Source organism: Chaetodon trifascialis, chromosome 19 (assembly GCF_039877785.1).
Source record: "Chaetodon trifascialis isolate fChaTrf1 chromosome 19, fChaTrf1.hap1, whole genome shotgun sequence".
Lineage (NCBI taxonomy): Eukaryota > Metazoa > Chordata > Actinopteri > Chaetodontiformes > Chaetodontidae > Chaetodon > Chaetodon trifascialis.
In genome coordinates, this window is record NC_092074.1 from 18,094,022 (window position 1) to 18,112,699 (window position 18,678).

Genomic DNA, 18,678 nt, shown 5'->3' on the forward strand with positions numbered 1-18,678 from the left:
ATATGTGTATGTGGATAAACATGACTATTCTTGCTAAGGTTTTGCTGGTCTCTAGCTACTTATAACCACTAATGGCTAACAATGACTTTACGTTAACCTCAGCTGCTTTAATTTGCCCATAAATCACAATGCATCCAAGCCACTCTGCCGGGACTTTCATCTGTATTCTGCCTGTGATTATAAAATCACTCTCTGCCTTCATTTCCATGTTGAGCATGTGGTTGAGCATGTGGTTGAACATGTGGACGCTGATGAAGGAAATAAGATGGCTATTATGGGGATAATTGTACTAGAATGTAGCCGGGGAGGCAGCACTGACCTCTATTTCATTTCCAAATAGCCTGTAAATTTAACAAAGGACACTGGATTTTCTATAGAATACAAATGCACTTAGTTATCAATCAGGAAACCTTACAGCTGGCTGCACACGGCTTTTATTTTGCACAGTTCAAAAGGATAATTAAACGTATTCAGTATTTGAAATAGAAATAGTCGAATCGTAATTTCTGTTGTAGAAAAAGTTTTTCTGTCTTTCCTTGAATTATCCTCCAACTCCTTAAACCCTGCTGAAACATAGTGATCTGACAGCTCTTTCCTGTGTCTAAGATGCATTATTTGATGTTATTTTTCTACCTCTACCCGAGCCCAACTCTGCATTAAAGTGACTCATAAAGGAGCAGGAGCAGAAGGCTTCAGGGGCTCTTACACTATAACTACATAGACCGTCGTCATAAATTTTGCCCTGCTCGACCCCACAAAAACAGAGAGGAAATCATAGTTTGAAAGCCGTTTTCCTTCCTAGTGATAATGTAACCAACATACTAGCAATAACAAATGACCACTGAAGCAGCGTCTTCAGAGAATAAATCTTTTTTGAATCTGCTTCAATCTACTGCTTGTGTATTGTGCTTCCATGATGCAGGATACAGTGCATGGTTCTAAACAGTTCTAGACCAAAACAGCCTCCATTTTTGGTAGAAATATCCCAAGGGAAGCTGCACATTAAGCTTCTGTTGACTGGTTCCAATTCTGATTTTGTCACCTGTGTATAATGTAATTTATTCTAAATTACCTGAAACAGTCACAACAGTATTTCCAGCACTGTCAGTTTTTTTTTCATGTAAGATACTTATGTCTTTGCTGTATTCGTGAGTTTATCCTTCAGCCTCTGCAGCCTCACGTTGAAGAAGGCTTTATTTCTGATTCTGCAGCTCTCTGGTGTTTAACATTTAATGCGTGTTTATATATAGAGTCTTTATGCACTCACTTCAGTTTACCCATAAAGGCGGTTATGCAATACACTGAGTTATACCTTGTTGGACATCACACAATGTATGACTCATTTATGATGTATGCATCTATATATTCATACACCCATAATTTAATATTTAAGTTGATAATATTTGAAGAATCATCAGAAAACTGCATATAAACTCATTACTGTATGCGGAAGAGAATCGGTGTCACACATTTGACCTCAAGTTCCTCAAAATCCATGAGCGACTAATGTTGGATTTATGTTTTGATTCACTCGATTGGAGGAAATGTTTCTCTCCTACATGGACTGATAATAATAATAATAATAATAATAATAATAATAATAATAATGATGCTTATTTTCATTATCCATTCATTTCTTGGTTAATTGCTTTGCTTAAAAATGTCAGAAAATAGTGAAAAACAGAGCCTAAGTTGAAATGCTGAAGTTGTTTATGTCGATCCAACAGTCCAAAACCCAAGCATATTGAGTTTACTGTTAAAGAAAGCTAAGATAACAACAAATATCTACAACTGATTAAGTGTGCCTCCTCCACTCGTTTTGCCTGACCAACAGTCCAAAACATCCCTGGTTATATCAAGGTTGATCCATTGCTTGTTTGTCCAAAATGGTGCTTTGCGCCATGTTCAAACACTGGCTCTGGCCTCGTCATTACCCACAGTGGTGAAGTCAAAGCGGATCAGCACAAGCAAACAAATGGCAACCAAGTTAGAGTTTATGGTGTTCAAACAGACAGTGAGCTATCGAGACACATCTGCCCCTGGAACCACAGCAAAAAAGTGATTTCACTGATAAAATTGATCTTTATTCCCAGTAATGCTGGATTAAGGGTCGTATTTGCTGTGTTTTCCTGCTGAACAGGCGTGGACAGAACATGCCTTGAATCATCCACACTTACATTTTGTTCTGTCCTGATGACACAGCTGACAGATGGTGCAGAATGTGTGGGACATGATACCAGCTGTTGCTCCAGGAGACCATAGTGTGGTCCTTGCAGTCACCCTAAAAGAAAAACATGTTCTCAAAGTAATGCCCGAATGAGACTTTCTCATACCTTAATTTGGACTTTTACCTTATTTGTAGTTGTCAGATTGTCCCTACAGAGTTGTTAAGGCTGCATTAAGCTGTCAGACAGACTCTAAAACGAAGTGACAGAGACACAGTAATGGCATGCTGCTCGATTATCAAGTTATTATGGCCAATGTGTTATCAAGCAGTTGCTTATTTACACACGCAGCGGACACAGAGCAACACGGGCATCACGGGAGCCATATCAGACCACCTGACGGATACATTTCCAATATCTAATCTGCTTTGTGCCTATTTTGGACCAGCAACTACTAGGGCAGCAGCTAACGATTATTTTTCATTTTTGATTAATCTGATGATTCTTTTCATGAGTAATTAAAGTAATTGTTTATTCCAGAAAACACCCGCTCATCGCCATTTCTCAGAGCCCTCATCAGGTTGATTGTTTTTTCCAACCAACAGTCCAAAACCCAAAAATATTCAATTTGCAATCATAGGCTTACCCCCCCCCCCCCCCCCCCCCCAAAAAAAAGCACTGAGGTATAGTTTCTCACATAGCGCTGTATGCTGTAGATAGGAGGCCTGTCAAACCCCCTCCTCTGTTGATTGAGGGCTGCTCCACCTTTCCTCTCAGTCTCATCCATATAAATGTTAGCACCAGTGGGGGACACAGGGGATCCCATAGCAGAGCCATGTTCCTGTCGGTAGAATACATCCTTGTACTTAAAATACAGTATGTGGTGTTTAAACACCACGCTCAAGCGGGAAGATTGGCACTAGCATAAGCTGCTGGGAATACCATCTCCTCTGGCAAACACACTTCAGTGACATTTACCTCTCAGCTCATGTGCTGACCATGTGACTTTTTGCATCTATTTCTTGACTGTCTGTCACTTTTTTCAAGTGATGAAAGTGTTTGGATGAACACTGAAACATTTTGTTCACTGTTCTTTTGAATTGTCCTGTGATTTGAATAAGCCTTTTTAACCTCTTACAACCTGGGTGTCCTAGAAAATTAATCTCTGCAGGGGTGTTTTGCTTGATTTGACTCAGGGCTATACGTTTTAATATAGCTACACACAGCAGGTACAGCTCTGTTTTCTGTGGTTGTAACATGTTTGTCGTTCATAAGGTTTGGCATTGTACCTGCTTGCATAACACTTGAAATAATGCTCTTCTGTTTTGCTACAGATCTACATAACTCATGAGCCAATACAGTCTGGTAATTGCATCTAGTCTTAACTAATTACTGGCCATCCACCTCCTCATTCACTTTGAAAACAAACTTTTTCTTCCCCCATGGCCCAAGAATTCCATAGGAAGTCATTGAGAAGAGAAGCAGGCTTTACCAAACAGTAACAGAGCAGAATACAAATGCCCCCAAGTCACACCTTCCTGCTCAGTGCCTCTCGATATAGATCAAGGAATATTGATCCATATCCCACTGGCGCAGGAACAGTGAAGGTGTAAATGTTTCATGATATTTTTTTTTTTTTTAAAAACACAGCAGAATGCCAAATCCCTAAATGTTGACTGAAAAATGTTGGAATTCGCAAGAGAAGCCAAGGGTTGGCCAAAGATTTAAGTGGCTCACCTTCCACACACAGCTGTGTTTACAGTGGAACTGCTGCAGTTATTCAATTAATCGATTAGGAGATCAACAGAAAATTAATCTGCAATAATGGTTCTCTCTGTCTTCTGTGAGAATGAACTGAATGTCTTTGGTTTTGTAGTGTTTGGGTTTTGTATGGGACATTACGACGTGGAAGTGACTGTGTGTAATAAAGCATCAAGTTAATCTCCTTTGCACAACTACGAAAAATGAAGGGCCCTAAGATTGATCCCTGAGGACCTCCAAAGGAAATCCCCCTGTAATCTACTTTGGGCATGGAAAAATGTAAATGGGTCCGTAGTTTGAAGTTGTTCATGGACTGTTTTAAAAAAGGTGCAAATTCTGCCTATTTAAACTGATCAAGAAAATATCCATTTTCAGAGATAGTTTGGAATATGTGAAAAATTCATTTGAGATGTATGGAAGGCATTTTAAAAAGGTTTTCCGCTCGTCACGATGAGGTGATGTAGATAATGTTTGCCTCTTTTTTGGGTCTCTTGGCAAAAAAAGACATGGCAGCTTGTTTGTGGAGTTTGAGCTCCTTTTTTCTCTCTCTGATAACTTGTGAGAAATATTAAATGTCAGAATGTTGTCATACATTTAGTCCATGTCCATCTGGCCGTTTTTCAAGTCTCACTTATTTTTCTTTATTTTTTTTTTGTGACTGTTAAGTGACCGTGCTGTACCAGGGCAGGTTCATCACAACTCCTCTGCCTCCATGTAACACTTTAAAGTGGTCATACGGCCATGTTTGTTAAATTTGTTACTTGGCTATTGTATTTTCCCACCCAAGCTCCTTTATTAATAACCAGGAGCAGGAACCAGGAATATTGTTCATTGCTCAGGTCACTGTGGTTATTTGTTCAGAAGAACTGTGTGTGATTGGCCAATGATGGGAGGAGTGGGAGTGACAAAGAAAAACTGATTCCACTGTGCTGTGTTGATATTCCCAAGAGCTCAACTGATGTCGCGATCTAGTTATCCAGGGTTTACTGTATGCACCTCCATACTAGCTATAAATAAGACTTCATATATGTCCCTTATATTGATGATATGAGCATGTTATTGTGTGTGCCAAGGTTTTGTACTGTGAGTCAGGCCTGCAACAAATGATTATTGTCAATATTGATTCATACACATTATTTGTTTGACTAATTGTTGGTGTTGCTGTTGTGTAGAGGTCTACTTGTCCACTCTTGAAAATGTCTCTGGTCCTGACTCAGTCAAGTGCTACCCTTTTACCTCATAGCAAGTTAGATTAACAGTGTTTCTCATTAATCTTTGAATATCTGTAAAGTAGTCATGCAAAAGAGATTTATCGTGATGTGTATGGTATATGTGTGCTATTGATGTAATACTCCAAATAAAGACTTTGAAATATTCTGTATTATTTTTTATAATTGATTGCATTAATATTAAGAGCAGTGATTTTTCTTTATCTGTCTAGCAAAGTGTGCACATCATTTTCATACATGCGGCTCTAAATGAGTTCATTTCCAGAGTTCATTTAGAGATGACTGAGTTTGTGTTCTTTGTGTGTTTCAGGGACAGCCTGTTGGTCAGTGTGATTTCAATATCCGGCTGTTATGCATAGAAAAGGAGATCATTTCTCCCCGAATGGAAAAGATGAAGACCGGACAGATTGACAAAACCAAGGAGCCCTTCAGTGTCCGAAATAAGCCCTTCTTTGACATTCACGCATCACGCAAGGTAAGAGAAAGAAAGGCACCCTTTTCACTCTCCAACCCATGTTTCTCACTATTACTTCTCAGAATTCGTACATCATGTATGTACAAAAGAAGTTTGTGACTGTCCCAGTTACCTCCCTGGAAGTTGGGTTTTCCAGAGCAACAGGTCTTTACAGGGTGTTTCAAGGCATATTAGTCATAGGTGGGGAACCAGAACAAGGGAAATTGAAACATGCCTATGTACAGTACCACCATCTTAAGGAAAGCACAAGCTCACCCAGAACAGGGAATCAGACCTCCTCCTGGAGTCAGGCCTGTGGGAGAGAACTGGCAGGCGAGCGTCTGGTGACTGGACCTGTAACCACTGGGACCGATCAGGCTAAGTCTCGAGACGTAGCGTGTGGTCGCTGCCATGTGCTGCCGAGGTAGCAGGAAAAGGCGGGGGGCCTTGACATTGTAGCCCCTGCCTGTCAAAACTGTCTCTGGAGACCTCAGGGTGTCAGTTTATGTCGCAGTCCTTGGAGCTGGCTCCTGTCGTTTGTTAAAAGATTCAGCAGGCGGGGGTGAGAAGCCCATCTTGTTGTGGAGGAGTGGACCAGTTTTTTACTCTTACAAAGATTCTCCTGAACCGTTGTTACAGGCCCCCATGAAGACGCTGCTTCGTGGGTAATACCTCTGGTAACCTAGACACTAGAGCGGTGCAGTTTTCTGTGTGAGGTGTTATTCATTCAATGAACATGTGCCTTGAGCCTTGTCCATAAATCTCTGCTGCCAGTGCCTCCATGTATTAAGCTTCAGTTGACAATGATTGCCTCTTCCTACGTGTTTGTCTCTGCCTGTATGAATCCACAGCGAGGTCTAAGTAGGTTCAAGTGAAAAGATGGCCATAATAATAAGAAATAAAGCATTACATTACATGCTGATGTAAGTGAGCTTGTAAGTATGGGAAATGACATGATTTCATTGGTCAACATTTCCAAGCACCTGGTATTACTGTAAGAATAACTGTAAAATGCGTGATATTAATTCAGTTTCTTTTTCTTGAATCTTCGGTTTGAAATACGATGATCGTATTTATTCATTTTCTTTGTAGTTGTCGCACAATAAATAAATTATCACGCCTCAGGTTATAGTACTGTGCTGTTCACAGGCTGTGGACAGCAGAGCTTTTATCCTCTGAGTAGCTGTTAAGCTTTCCTCAAAGGTGCACTTGTGCCCTAATATCAGATCTGTGGGAGGTCAGAGCACGATTAATTTGAAGTTTTGCTCGGGCCGAGATCAGTCAGGAATCTTGGCACTGCACACTCACATATGATCAAAGTACACGGAGGGGGCGAAGTTTTAGATGTTTCTTGTGTTGTCGTCACATCTTTTCCTCTGCCAACACAGATATCTTGATGTTTTTGTCCTTTTATAAAATTCTCCCTATGAATAGTTGGGTTACCTCTGGTCTAACCCTGTGCTGTGGACTTGTCTAAGAACCTTTTTGGAGGATCACCCCCCCCCCCCCCCCCCCCCCCCCGACCCTTTGGGGGGCACGTTGATGAAGATATTCTTGAAATGAAGTCACTGTAACTGTCTGGTTTCTGACTGCTTCTATTGTGCTGTGCAGTGGCCATCTGCTCCCCATACAGTCAGATCTCTGTTGTGTGGGACATAATAAGAGGGAAGCTGGAATCTGGCTCATTAATTCATCGCTGCACAGCCCTGCACTTCATGTCATATTGACCAGAAATCCTTTTTAGGGATATGTCAGTCACAGGCTGCACTTGTATGATGGCTTTTGTCTGTTGCTAGGCTGCTGTTTTTCATCTCAGACACTTCCACATTCATTCCAGCATTTCCCAGCAGTTGCGACCCTTTATTCTCTTTGCTGCTTCCTCCACTTGTCCAATTATCTTACAAAGGACCCCCTTTGTACTACAGAAATCATACATTGGAACAACCAGATAATATATTTTGGGACTTTCCCTCTTGTGTAGGTTGAATAGACTTTACTGACCAAATATATTTTGAGTAGAAAATAATTATGAATTTAATGACCCTTCATAACTCAGTTGGTGGTGTCTGCTCTACAGTCAGTTGCTCATTCCCAGTTTAGTTTTGTACCTTGGTTGCCATAATACATGCTTTATCTTTAAGGGATTCTTCTTTACTTTCATTGGTGGATTTGTCGTCATGCATCTGATGTGAACAAGGCTGTGGTGGACAAGGCCCCTCCCTTACAGGACATACTCTTGTTACTTAAAGTACCTGCAGACACTTGTGGAAGATTTGAAATAACCTCAATTAAATCAAATCAGCAAAAGAAATAAGGTGAAGTGCAACAGACACTGTTCTTATATCTATTTTCTCTTTATGTATGTATTCACCATGCCATAATTAACGGAAAAATGTACTTTAAAAATGCAAGATACCCCTAGTTTCAATCAGTTAACCGCAGTGAATATTTTTGACCATCAGTTAATTTGCATTCACACACGCACACACACACACCTCTGCTAATGGCTTCGCTTAGCCTGGGGCTAAGTGAGTAAACCTATGAGTTAAAAATGAAGCATGCTTAATGAACTAGCAGTACTATGCCGTACTGCATGGAGAAAAGCGAAAGTAACCAAATATGACACCCCTAATCAAAATCCAGTCATAGCCTGACGTACTTGGTGATTCTCATCCTCAGCTCAGTGTATCGCAGTTGTAGTTGACAAACTAATCACCCTGTTCATGGTTCATCAAACCCTGCTCACCAGTTCTTCTGTCTTTGACCTATATGCATGCATACTGACCGTCAAACAAGCTCCTGTATCAACTTTCCGTTGGTTCCTACAATGAAATTAGTTTGTTTTTTCACTCTAGTACCCTTGTATAATGCTTTTTGGGGCTTGGTGATGCTAAATAGCATTATAGGGTTAGCATCCACAGGACACAGAGATGAATTTCCTCTCTTGTGGTAATAGACACTGGTAAGTTGACCGAATAGTGTGTTTGGCAGAGATCTGCGTATTTCTTTCAAGGAATTAGAAATCAAGTCAAGACTGGCTTTTCTGGTCATTTTCTCAGTCGCTGGAGGCAGCAGAATTTCCATAGAGAATCCGTTTATGAGGTGGAAATTCATTTTCCTCCTGGGATTATAGAAAATTACAATTTGGGGGGGCTGATGACGGTGTTTGCAATTTCCATAGAGAGTGGGCTTAACAAGTCAGAAAACTTATCCAGCTCAAACTTGTTTTTAATGTTTTTCATGTTTTCAGTCCAGGATATGCAAAGTTCAGCTATTTGCCGCATTGGCTTTTCTTATGACCTCGAGGATAAATCCCAGAAGTTGGAACATCCTTAGTGCTGGAAAATGTTTTGCAGGTCATGACATTTTTTTTTCACCTGCACTCCATGTTCCATTGCATGTGGAGCTGCAGCAATTTGTCCATTAAGCAATTAGTTGAATGGCAGAAAGTTTACAATTATGAGTGTGTGAGTGAGTGTGAATAAGTCTGACATTTACAGAGCACACAGTATAGTGATTTAACAGGACTTATGGTATATATAGATTAAATGTAGTCACAATTTGGTTATGTTAAAATTACAAAGGGAAATTAGATGTCGTTGATTTGTCTTTTGCCCTGGGCAGAATATCTAATATCCCTCACTCATTTATCATATCTCTAAAGAAATTAGGCGTAAGCTGAATAAGGTTTCCTGTAATGAGCCTCGTATCTCCAGTTGACCCCAGGCCATCACCCACCTCCCCTCAGGAGCTCAGACAGGTTGGGAGCTGAGGAGAGAAGGACTTCAGGTGAAAGAATGAGTTTCTTGCCTGAGAGTAGATCTCATCTTGAAATACCTTTTTGAACCGAGATTGACTTTGGATAGAGACCAGAAAGTAGTTATCTAAATACTTTTGTAAGATTGAAGTCTTTTCACGAAGCTCAAACCTAATCACAGTGGGCGAGATTAAGGTTTAGTGCGTGTACTGAATACAAAATGGCCAAAAGAATTGACTTCCTTGCAAAAGTAAACAGTGAAGTGAAATAGTTTTTAGATTTTATGATATCATGATTGCTTATCGCCTGTTTAGTTTGGTGGAGGGTTGTTTATTTTGCACTGAGAGCTACTTTGCTGCTGCGGTTTGCTCACCAGAATATTACCTTAAAACTGCTAAATGTAATCTTGACTGTTGCCTGAGGACTTGTTCCAACAGAATGATGAAAACAGATGCATGGTTTTATCCATAGTTTTGTGTTCATTTCCTTGAATGTTGGGGCAGCGCAGCACTGCTGCCAATGATAGGAAGAGGAGTACCTCATTTGTTAAGACAACTGCTTCTATAATTGGTTTTACTGGAGACAGACCCAGAAGGAGAGTTCACACCATACTTCTGGTTGTGTCTAGAGTGACTTGCTTGTTTCTTGCATTCAGCATTGTTTGTATTTACCTAGCTTAATTGTTAAAGTTTTATTACATATTTATTGCCTATTCAACAAAGTAGTGTTTATGTTTTTTAGAGGCTAAGCAGACACATGAAATATCTGTTAGTCTGTGTGTTTGTAGTGTTGTTGTTTAGTATGCTGTGACCATGATGGTATAAATAGTGGATGGAGCTTCCAGGTCTGAAACGTGAAGCCAATGCAGATGTGCCTTAAACCTTTCTTTCTAACGGCCAGCAGGGTGTGACCCCAGTGGTGGCCAAAAAACAGATTGTATGTAAGCTTATGAGAAAATGACTCTGCTTCTGACTTGATTTATGAGTTTATGGCTTCAATCGTTAGTTTCAAGTCTTCTTCAGTGCAGCATGATGTTCATTTTGTAAATAATAGCCTCATTTCGAGTAAAATAGACATTAAAGCAGGATGTCCTCAGATTGTCAGTCAGCTTGAATCAGGATAGAGGCACAGCAGTATATTCTCCCCAGCTCCACTCTCTCATCCAAATCTGCTCACGCCTGGCTCCAAACAACCAAGATGGCCTGGGCCGTAATGCCAAACTCAAGGCTTCAAAATGTGTGTCCAGAAACCAATGAGTGATGTCACGGTTAACTTGGCTTTGACCTGTCTGAAGTATCTCCTTTATTATTTATCGCTGTGCATGGGCTGCTGTCCCCTCTAGAGATTAGTGAAGTTATCTAATCTAATTGAGATTTACCTGTGGGGATTCCTCTCCACACTGCCCAGACATTTTCTGATCTGAATTTTCTCATTGTGTGTTCCCTGGATTCCTTGCCAAGCTTGCGGTTAGGCTGAAGCTTATTGACAGACTTATCTTTTCATATATTAGCGGCATGTTCACCGTCACCTGTGGCTGTTTTGTGCCCCACAGTCCATCCTCCCATGAGTAATCTTCTGTATGTACATGAACTTTTAAATTCATTCCAAAGACAAACTAATATATGTTTATTTTTTTAAGTAAAACCAGTATCTTATCTCTGCAAAGCCAGAGAGGCTGTTTACCTTTGTAGATAGGGTGTCACTGGATGCACTTTGAAAGGTCGCCACAAATGGAATCCAGGTTTAAATATTTGTCAATTTGAGTGCAGAGACGAAGCGAAATCTCACAGCGGGCACTGCATCTCGGCCTGCTGCAGCGCTCTCCATCATCAGCCTTATCAAAGGAGTACAACTGTTTGCATGGAAGGCCCATGTGTTGATCCCAGACCATGTACTGAGTCATTGCAGCCAACCACGCCACTGATATGACACGGCTGTTTATGCTTTCCTGTCTCACCTTCCTCTCCAGTGGGCTCAGTTGTCATTAACAGCCCTTGACTCGATGTAAAATGTCCTCCTCTTGTCCTCATAACGAGATCCCTGAGTGGGAGTCTTGCTTTTCCTGTCTGAGTAGGTTTGTAGTGGCCAGACTCAATTTAAAAAAAAAAAAAAAAAAAAGTAACCGCTTCTTCACAGCATGTCTCATTAGCTGAGCGCTGTCTGTCTGCAGGTTCCTTGTTGCTCACTGACCTCGCACCTCTGTCAGCTGTCGAGTCTCCAGCTGTTGGAGATGGAAAAGCTCCCTATCGGCTTTGTCTCCTTTATGTGTGCGCTCTAACAAACTAAAAATCAAGATATGGTGTTGTGCCGAATCTGAGTTAGCTTGTGCTGATTCCACATCTGCCGGATCAGCTCAAATGCAAATTAGGGTGCAGCAGGTACTTATATTATCTCCTGTCTGTGGTTCTGTCACTTTACAATATTGTTATAAGACGTTTGCTAGATAATGACAGAGCTAGTGAAGCACAATCTGCCTTATTGACCCTGAGTATTTATTCTAATTAACAGCAAAAAAGTGGGAATGCTTTGGCGAGGTTAGATAGACGTGATGTCTTGCAGCTCTACTGTGTGTCTTACTCAGTTTATGAAACGCACTGCAATAAAGCATTCATGAGCCTGCACCTCTGGCCTTGGTAATACAGCCATCCTCCATGGTTAGGTCCAAGGAAAAGCTGCACTCCATCACCTGCATCCTCTTTCTCCCTTGCTGCTGCACCCACTCGCAGAGGGAAACATGTTGACTGTTGTATAAGGCCTTATGCTGCTAGGAAGAACACATGACATGGACTCGATGACTAACGTTTGTTTACCTCAGTTGCTTTGAAAGTTTTTAGTTTGCTTCAAAGCCTCCAAGACATTATGCAACACTGGGTGATGCACATATATACGGTGAAGGTCTGATTCACTGGAGAGACAGCGGATGAATGCGTGGCAGCTTGTAGGTTCTGCTTGCCTGGCCCCTTCATGCCTCCCAGGCTCAGAGTTGATGTACACGAGGAAAAGAACATGCGTCTTCTGGGTCAGATCAACGGGTGTCTGCCTTCAGATGTTCTTGTGACTTTTGTCTTCATTCTGTGTTTCACCACATCACGTGGTGATGTTATGACATCCTTGCCCACTGTCCTTCTCAACAGTAAGTCCTCCTGGGAAAACCAGCACGGCTGCCATCATTTATTTCTGGAATACTTGTGTTTTTAATCATTTCTGTGCTTTGCTTATTTTCCCTCACTTTTTTCTCTAAGGACATTTACGCTGTAATGATAATGTAGCTATTATGTGTATTTTCCCATTGAGGATGCTGAAGAGGATAAAACTTTTTGGACATATCTCCGGAAATGGCATCCGTCTGTCCCTTGACAGAAGAACACATTGTGCCTTTAAGTTTTGTCTTCCACTTGAAATGTTGAGCTTAGCAAGCAAAGCTAACTCTAACTTCTGTCCTGCATGCAATGATGTATGCATGCATTTTAATTTCTTTCAAGTAAATGACATAATGATAATAGAAAATCTTGCAGGGGGCGATTAGCTGGAGCTATTTTGCAGCCTTCACCATTGCATTAATGCTTGTATTCACCGGAGCTTGCCCTTTTTTAACGGCATACTCAAATTATGTTTATCACAACTTTAAGAGTGAGACTTTGTTTATTTGTTCATAAACATGCACTTCTAGAGTCTTGCATGAGTGTAATGAGTGTCTGTGGATCCGCCCGGCACTGAAGTAAATGTTGCACAATTGGGACCAACCTCGATTTGGTGTGAAGTGCATTTGCATACCTGGAAGTATCCCTGTGATTTATTTTTTTTTTTTTCAGCTGCAGGCGTTAGTACTAACAGGTGGATTATCTGTTGGTTGGACAAAACAAGCGGTGTAAATATGTCACCTTGGCCTTTAAGAAATTGCCAATGGCATCTTTTAATTGCAATTCTGTGCCTTGTTAATTAAACAAGTGATTAATCAATTTGATCAGTAATGAAAAATGTCATTTGCACCCCGAAGATTAAGTGTAGCCTTACAATACAGTATCAAATTAGGTTAGGCTCAATTAGCATGTGAGTCAACCACAGCTAAATTCTGATCACTTCCCTTCATCTCCTCGGTGCAGCTCGGGAAGCAAACTCTTTTGCACACCCTCAAAAGCAAAGCGGAGCAGCGTTTCCTGTCTGACGTCCAGCCGACCCCAGCTCTGTCTGTCTCAGTGCAGAGACTGTCTCTTCTCCTGCTGCAGCTCAGACAGCACAGATACAGCAGCATGCTGGTGGAGCCCGGTGAAGGGCTGCCTCCCGTTTGTTGCCTCTTCACACTGACTCTGTCTGTCTGCTGTCTGTATGAAAGTGTCTGAGTGTGTGGGCCGTGTTCGCGCTTGTGGTTGTCGGTTTATCTTTTCTCTCCCGGAGTTGATGTGTCTTAACCGGCAGCTGTACAGCTTCAGCGCAGACTTGCTCTGGCCGAGGTCCCGTCTCTGCAACATGATAACTTAATCTTGTATGGTTTATTTGTTTGACATTGCTCATATTATTGTCCATTTTGCACTGCAGCCACAGCTGTCCTGAGGGGGGATTAAAGTTTTATTCGCTTGTAGTAACACACTGTCTACACAGGAAGTGTGTCACATACACTCAATGCATGTAGCTGCCCTGAAGCATCTTTGTCTTTTTTTTCTTCTTAATGAGCTGATTTAAAACCCTTTAACAGATGTATGATAGCTATATGAATCACATTGTCTCTGTAATATTCTCTCTAATATCTAGCTCCATTAGAGCGACAATGATTAGTCACTCGATTAATCAATTGTTGCAAAATTAACCAGCAGCTGTTCTAATAATAGAACCATTTAGATGTTTTTTTATAGCAAATGTGAGTAGTTTCTGGTTTTCGTAGTCTTCTCTGAAAATGAATTGAATATCGTTTTGGACCCCTGGTTGAGCAAAACCAAAACATTTCAAGACGTTGTGTGATTATGATTATTTATTCCCCCCATTAAAACTGACTGGCTGAGTTACCTGTTGACCAGTCCTTACAGACTTCACCACTGACAGTAGTTTTGTCATTGTGATGGCTGTTTGTGATCATGTTCTTGAAAGCTGAAAACAAAACTTGCCTGGAAAAAACCCACCTGTGCAGACACCAACTGAAAGGTCACACACATTCACATAAGATCCTACCTGCTGCTTATGCAGTGTGTCCCGTGTGGACACAGTGGATGGGTCTATTATTGGCCGTGTCCTGTTCTGCAATGCTTGTGCTTTGTTTAGCTCTCTTGTTTTGTGATTTTTATTTTTTTTTAGCAAAGGTAGAAGAGGTAAAATCCAGATGAGCTCATTTTCTATAAAGTGCTTTGATACTTGTGTGTGTGACAAAGAGATATAGAAAGGAGCGATGGTGTCACTGAACTAGAAATGACATAATTAAAAATAGAGACGTAAGCTCCCGCTGTGTCCCTGGGCACCAGCTCAGAGTCTGAATTTCAGTGCAGTGATTCCTTGATTCGTCAAGTCTTTGTCATCTTGCAATAACTTGCTAATTTCACAGTAGGGAATTTTAGTTAATTCTCGTCACTCATCAAGATACCTGTCCGGTTTGCCACAGGTTCTTTTCATACCACAATTCAGTTTCATGCTGTGCCCTGATATTTCCCGTCATCCTCGTCTCACACCATCCCTTATAGGTTTAATCTTCAAAGTTTTAATGTCTCAACTCATCTTTTCCCTGTCACTGCAAATGAATGTCAAATTTCATCTCGGTCACGATTTTTATAAAACGACCAGTATCCATCAAGAGATATGACGGTCGAAGACACGTAATTCCTCCAGACTGCATAACCCTGTTTGACTCCGGGCCAGCCAGTGGCTTAGCTGCCCTGCACTCACACTCTGATGTGGGCTCTTCGTCTAATAGGGAACTGCACACTGGCTTAAGAGGCCCATTCACGTTCGGCTTGAAAGGAGCCTCCAGCAAGAGCCCTGTGGTCTGACTAGAATATCAATCCATCCTCTTCGCCTTTGATTCAGCCCCCGCACCTAAACCTCCTCAGAGCAATGAGGACGAGCACACAGCAGGAAAACACAAAGGCTTCAGGAATGGAAAGTGCATATCATCAGTCCAGGTGCGCTGGTGCTGGAAAAGCAGGTGATACTGCTCAGCAAATGAGCCACAGCATCGCTTTGTTAATGAGGGCATGTTGCATTGTGCTGCCTGCATATGCATATAAATAGACCGTAAGGTGCCGAAATATTTTAGATATAAAACTTGTGTGTGTTGCTTATTACTTTTTCAGACATATTTCTGAGGCCTGCTGTGGATTTTCTGCATGCCAGTTATTCAGTTCTTTATCACTGAAATATAAAACCGCTGGACATGGTTAAGTTTTATTAATGATGAGTTCAACTGTAGTGAAAAATCCAATCAATATATCAGCAGCTACCTCACAGACATGGATTCCTCGCTCACAGTGGGATATCTTTGCACATTGTGGTGGTGACATTCATTCATTTGGTTTTAATTCATTGAATAAAGAGGTTATTAGGGTTCAACCTCTCCTCCCTCTTGGTTTAGCTGTCACCTTGGAGTTCGCCCCACAGATCGAACCTTGAGTCGAAATGAGCCCAAAAACCTTATCCGCATTCCACTCAGTTCTGCTCATTTTGCATTCCAGTTGAGCGATGGCGGTGCGGCCCATACAATCTGTTAATCTGATCCACACCAGGAAGTGGTCACTCAGAGTCAAGGTCAAAACTATAATTTCCTCAGCTGGGATGCTTTGTTGCAGCAGGACATAAAAACAGTGTTTGAAGTTCTCTATCAATCTGTGGAAGCAGAAATCCAGGGAAATCGCTTTAAAAGCAAAACAAACTGACTTAATACGGTCTACAAAAACCCCTCTGACAGTTGCCTGTAGGCTATAATAAATTTCTGATGCTCCTACATTACCTTCTAATTAAGTGTTTGTTGAGTCAGCCTAGCTCGGCCACTGGTGTACAGATGCCTGTATTTACTCTAAATAAAGCATTAGCCAAATTCAATGCTAGCTTCACGGAATAATTGGAACAGACCAAGACCAGCGCAAACTTTGAACGTGTTTGATTGATTCAATTGTTTTTCTTGGCTGACAGGTTGCGTTTGATCGTTTGTTTCTCTAATGCATGAAGGCATCAAATCCTAGTTCAATGTCAGTAATCTGACCAGAGCTGAAACAATCAGGCAATTAGATGATCGCTTGTAAAATAGTTGATAGTCAATACCCTAAGCAAAAATGCCAAATATTCTCAATTCTGGCTCTTCAGGTGTGAAACTTGCTGCCTTAAATCTGTTCTTAATCACTGTAAGCTGAATGTATTTGGGTTTTGGAGTGGTGGACAAAGGCAAGACATTTAAAGAGATGGGGTTCATTGATGAAGAAGATAATCATTAGTGTGTAGTCACTGTTGCTTTGTCAGTGAAGGTATTTTTGAATGAAAGGTACTTTTGTGTTGTAGCATTATGCAATTACTGTGAATGCTGTTTGGCTCTTTGGGTTGTGCCTGTTTTTTTTTATTAAATATTTAATTTAATTAAACAGTTAATTTGCATATCTTCATTTTATGGCTATTATTCAGGTAGAGACAGCTAGAATTGATGGCATGTGATTTTTTTCTGTTTGATTGGCTGATGAAAATAAGCGGAATGCCATTCTTCATGTCATTTCGATGGTACCCGCCTAACACTGGGCCGCATATCATTCATCACTATGTCCTTTTGTGAAATGAGCCCGAACATGAAACACTGGAGAGGAAAATGGTCCGACTTCCATCACATTGACACTCACTCTCTCGAGGGGAAAGACATAGCTTGCCATGTTAGCGGTTGATTTGTCTCCCCGAGCGCCTCCGTTGTCCCATCTCTGCCCTGGAGTCTGCATTGAAAGCTTGATCTCTTAATGGGGCTGTGCCGTTCAGCTCCGCCTACACAACCCTACTGTACTGGGCACAACTTTGTGTTTTCTTCCCAAAAAGGTTTACCATGAAAGCAGGGTCGCTGCCCCCTCTCTGCATTATCGCTCCAAGGAACTTCCTTACTGTGGGAGGATGTGTGAGTGGAAGTCTTCTCTCTGCTCATCTCTCCATCCAAGGTTCACTGTGCTCGACGGAGGTGGTGGGTGGGTGTGCTAAGATGGCAGGAGAACTGAAATGGAACTCCCAGATCTTGCCGCCTACATGCCGTTCCCTCATAAAGGCACCCGTTCTTTTTAGTCTGGCTATCTGCCTTCTCCATGTCAGCATGATTGTCGAGCTTTGTGTGATCTGCTGTGACTCATTCATCATTCTGGAGAGCACTGATGTTGCTCTGCTTTCTGTGCAGATACAGCAGAGACCGAGCAGTTTGGTGTTGCTTTAGATAAATGTATGTAGTGCTCCTCTAAGTGCTGATGGCTGCGCTTACTTCCCTGAAAGGCGTCTTTTGAGAAATAGCGATGTTTTGCATCAAAGTTTTTTGTGGGAATGTGACATTTATCAGTGCTATAAATATAACAGACACGGGGTATTTTTCTCTATTGAAGCTGGAGCGCCATGGTGGCAGCAGTTTCACCAAAACCTTTTATAGCTTTTATTCGCTAAAGTGAGACCAGAACGTCTGGGTTGTATTGGAAACCATTCGCAATATCATTTAGTGCAAATGCTGGAAATGTGAAACAAACAGACTTGGTGAATAAATGTGAACAAATAAACAATAAAACCAGGTTGCAGTGAAGTCAGTACCTGCTCTGCAGAGTACATTTCCATGGGAAGTGCAGTTTGTTGTGTGCTAACACGTTTACCATTGTTTAAAGGTGCCTTGTGGACTTTATGACCACCTGTGAACACTGTGGAGCAATCTTTTTGTTTGGGTTCCAGTTTTGTTGAATTGTGCATACACCTCTACATTTAAGGGAGTGTCATCCACTTTCCTGCTGCCAGTTTCACTTAACAGCAGTAACACATGTTTAGCGATGTGCCAGCAATGGCAGGGAAGAAGACTGCAGGCTAAAACCTACGTTGCGAATGTTTTCAGGAAATGCTGTTCACCATGTTTTTTTAAACTCAAGGATAAACACACTGAGCCTTGGTGAGAAACACTGAATGTAAATAGAACTTTTGTTAGTTCGTAAGAAGACTCCACAAAGCCACTTTCACTTAGTTGAAACCATGAAGATTTCAGCTTTTGATAACAGGCGCCTTCGTGGATGTCAGTGTGTCTTCGGCAACGGACATGAAGCTCCAAGGACACATTTCATTTCTCCAGAAGGACTAATAGAAGAAATGCTCTTTGACAGATTGCATTGAGTTTCAAAAGCTTGT

The 18,678-nt window shown here is 41.4% G+C and overlaps 1 protein-coding gene across 1 annotated transcript in view; it reads left to right on the forward strand.

Annotated features, from left to right (window-relative positions):
- The window catches only part of rngtt (RNA guanylyltransferase and 5'-phosphatase), an 82,926-nt gene that overhangs the window by 30,123 nt on the left and 34,125 nt on the right, over positions 1 to 18,678 (forward strand). The window contains exon 11 of the mRNA XM_070987796.1: positions 5,466 to 5,630. Coding sequence (XP_070843897.1) covers positions 5,466 to 5,630 — 165 coding nt within the window. The remainder of the gene's footprint in view (positions 1 to 5,465; positions 5,631 to 18,678) is intronic.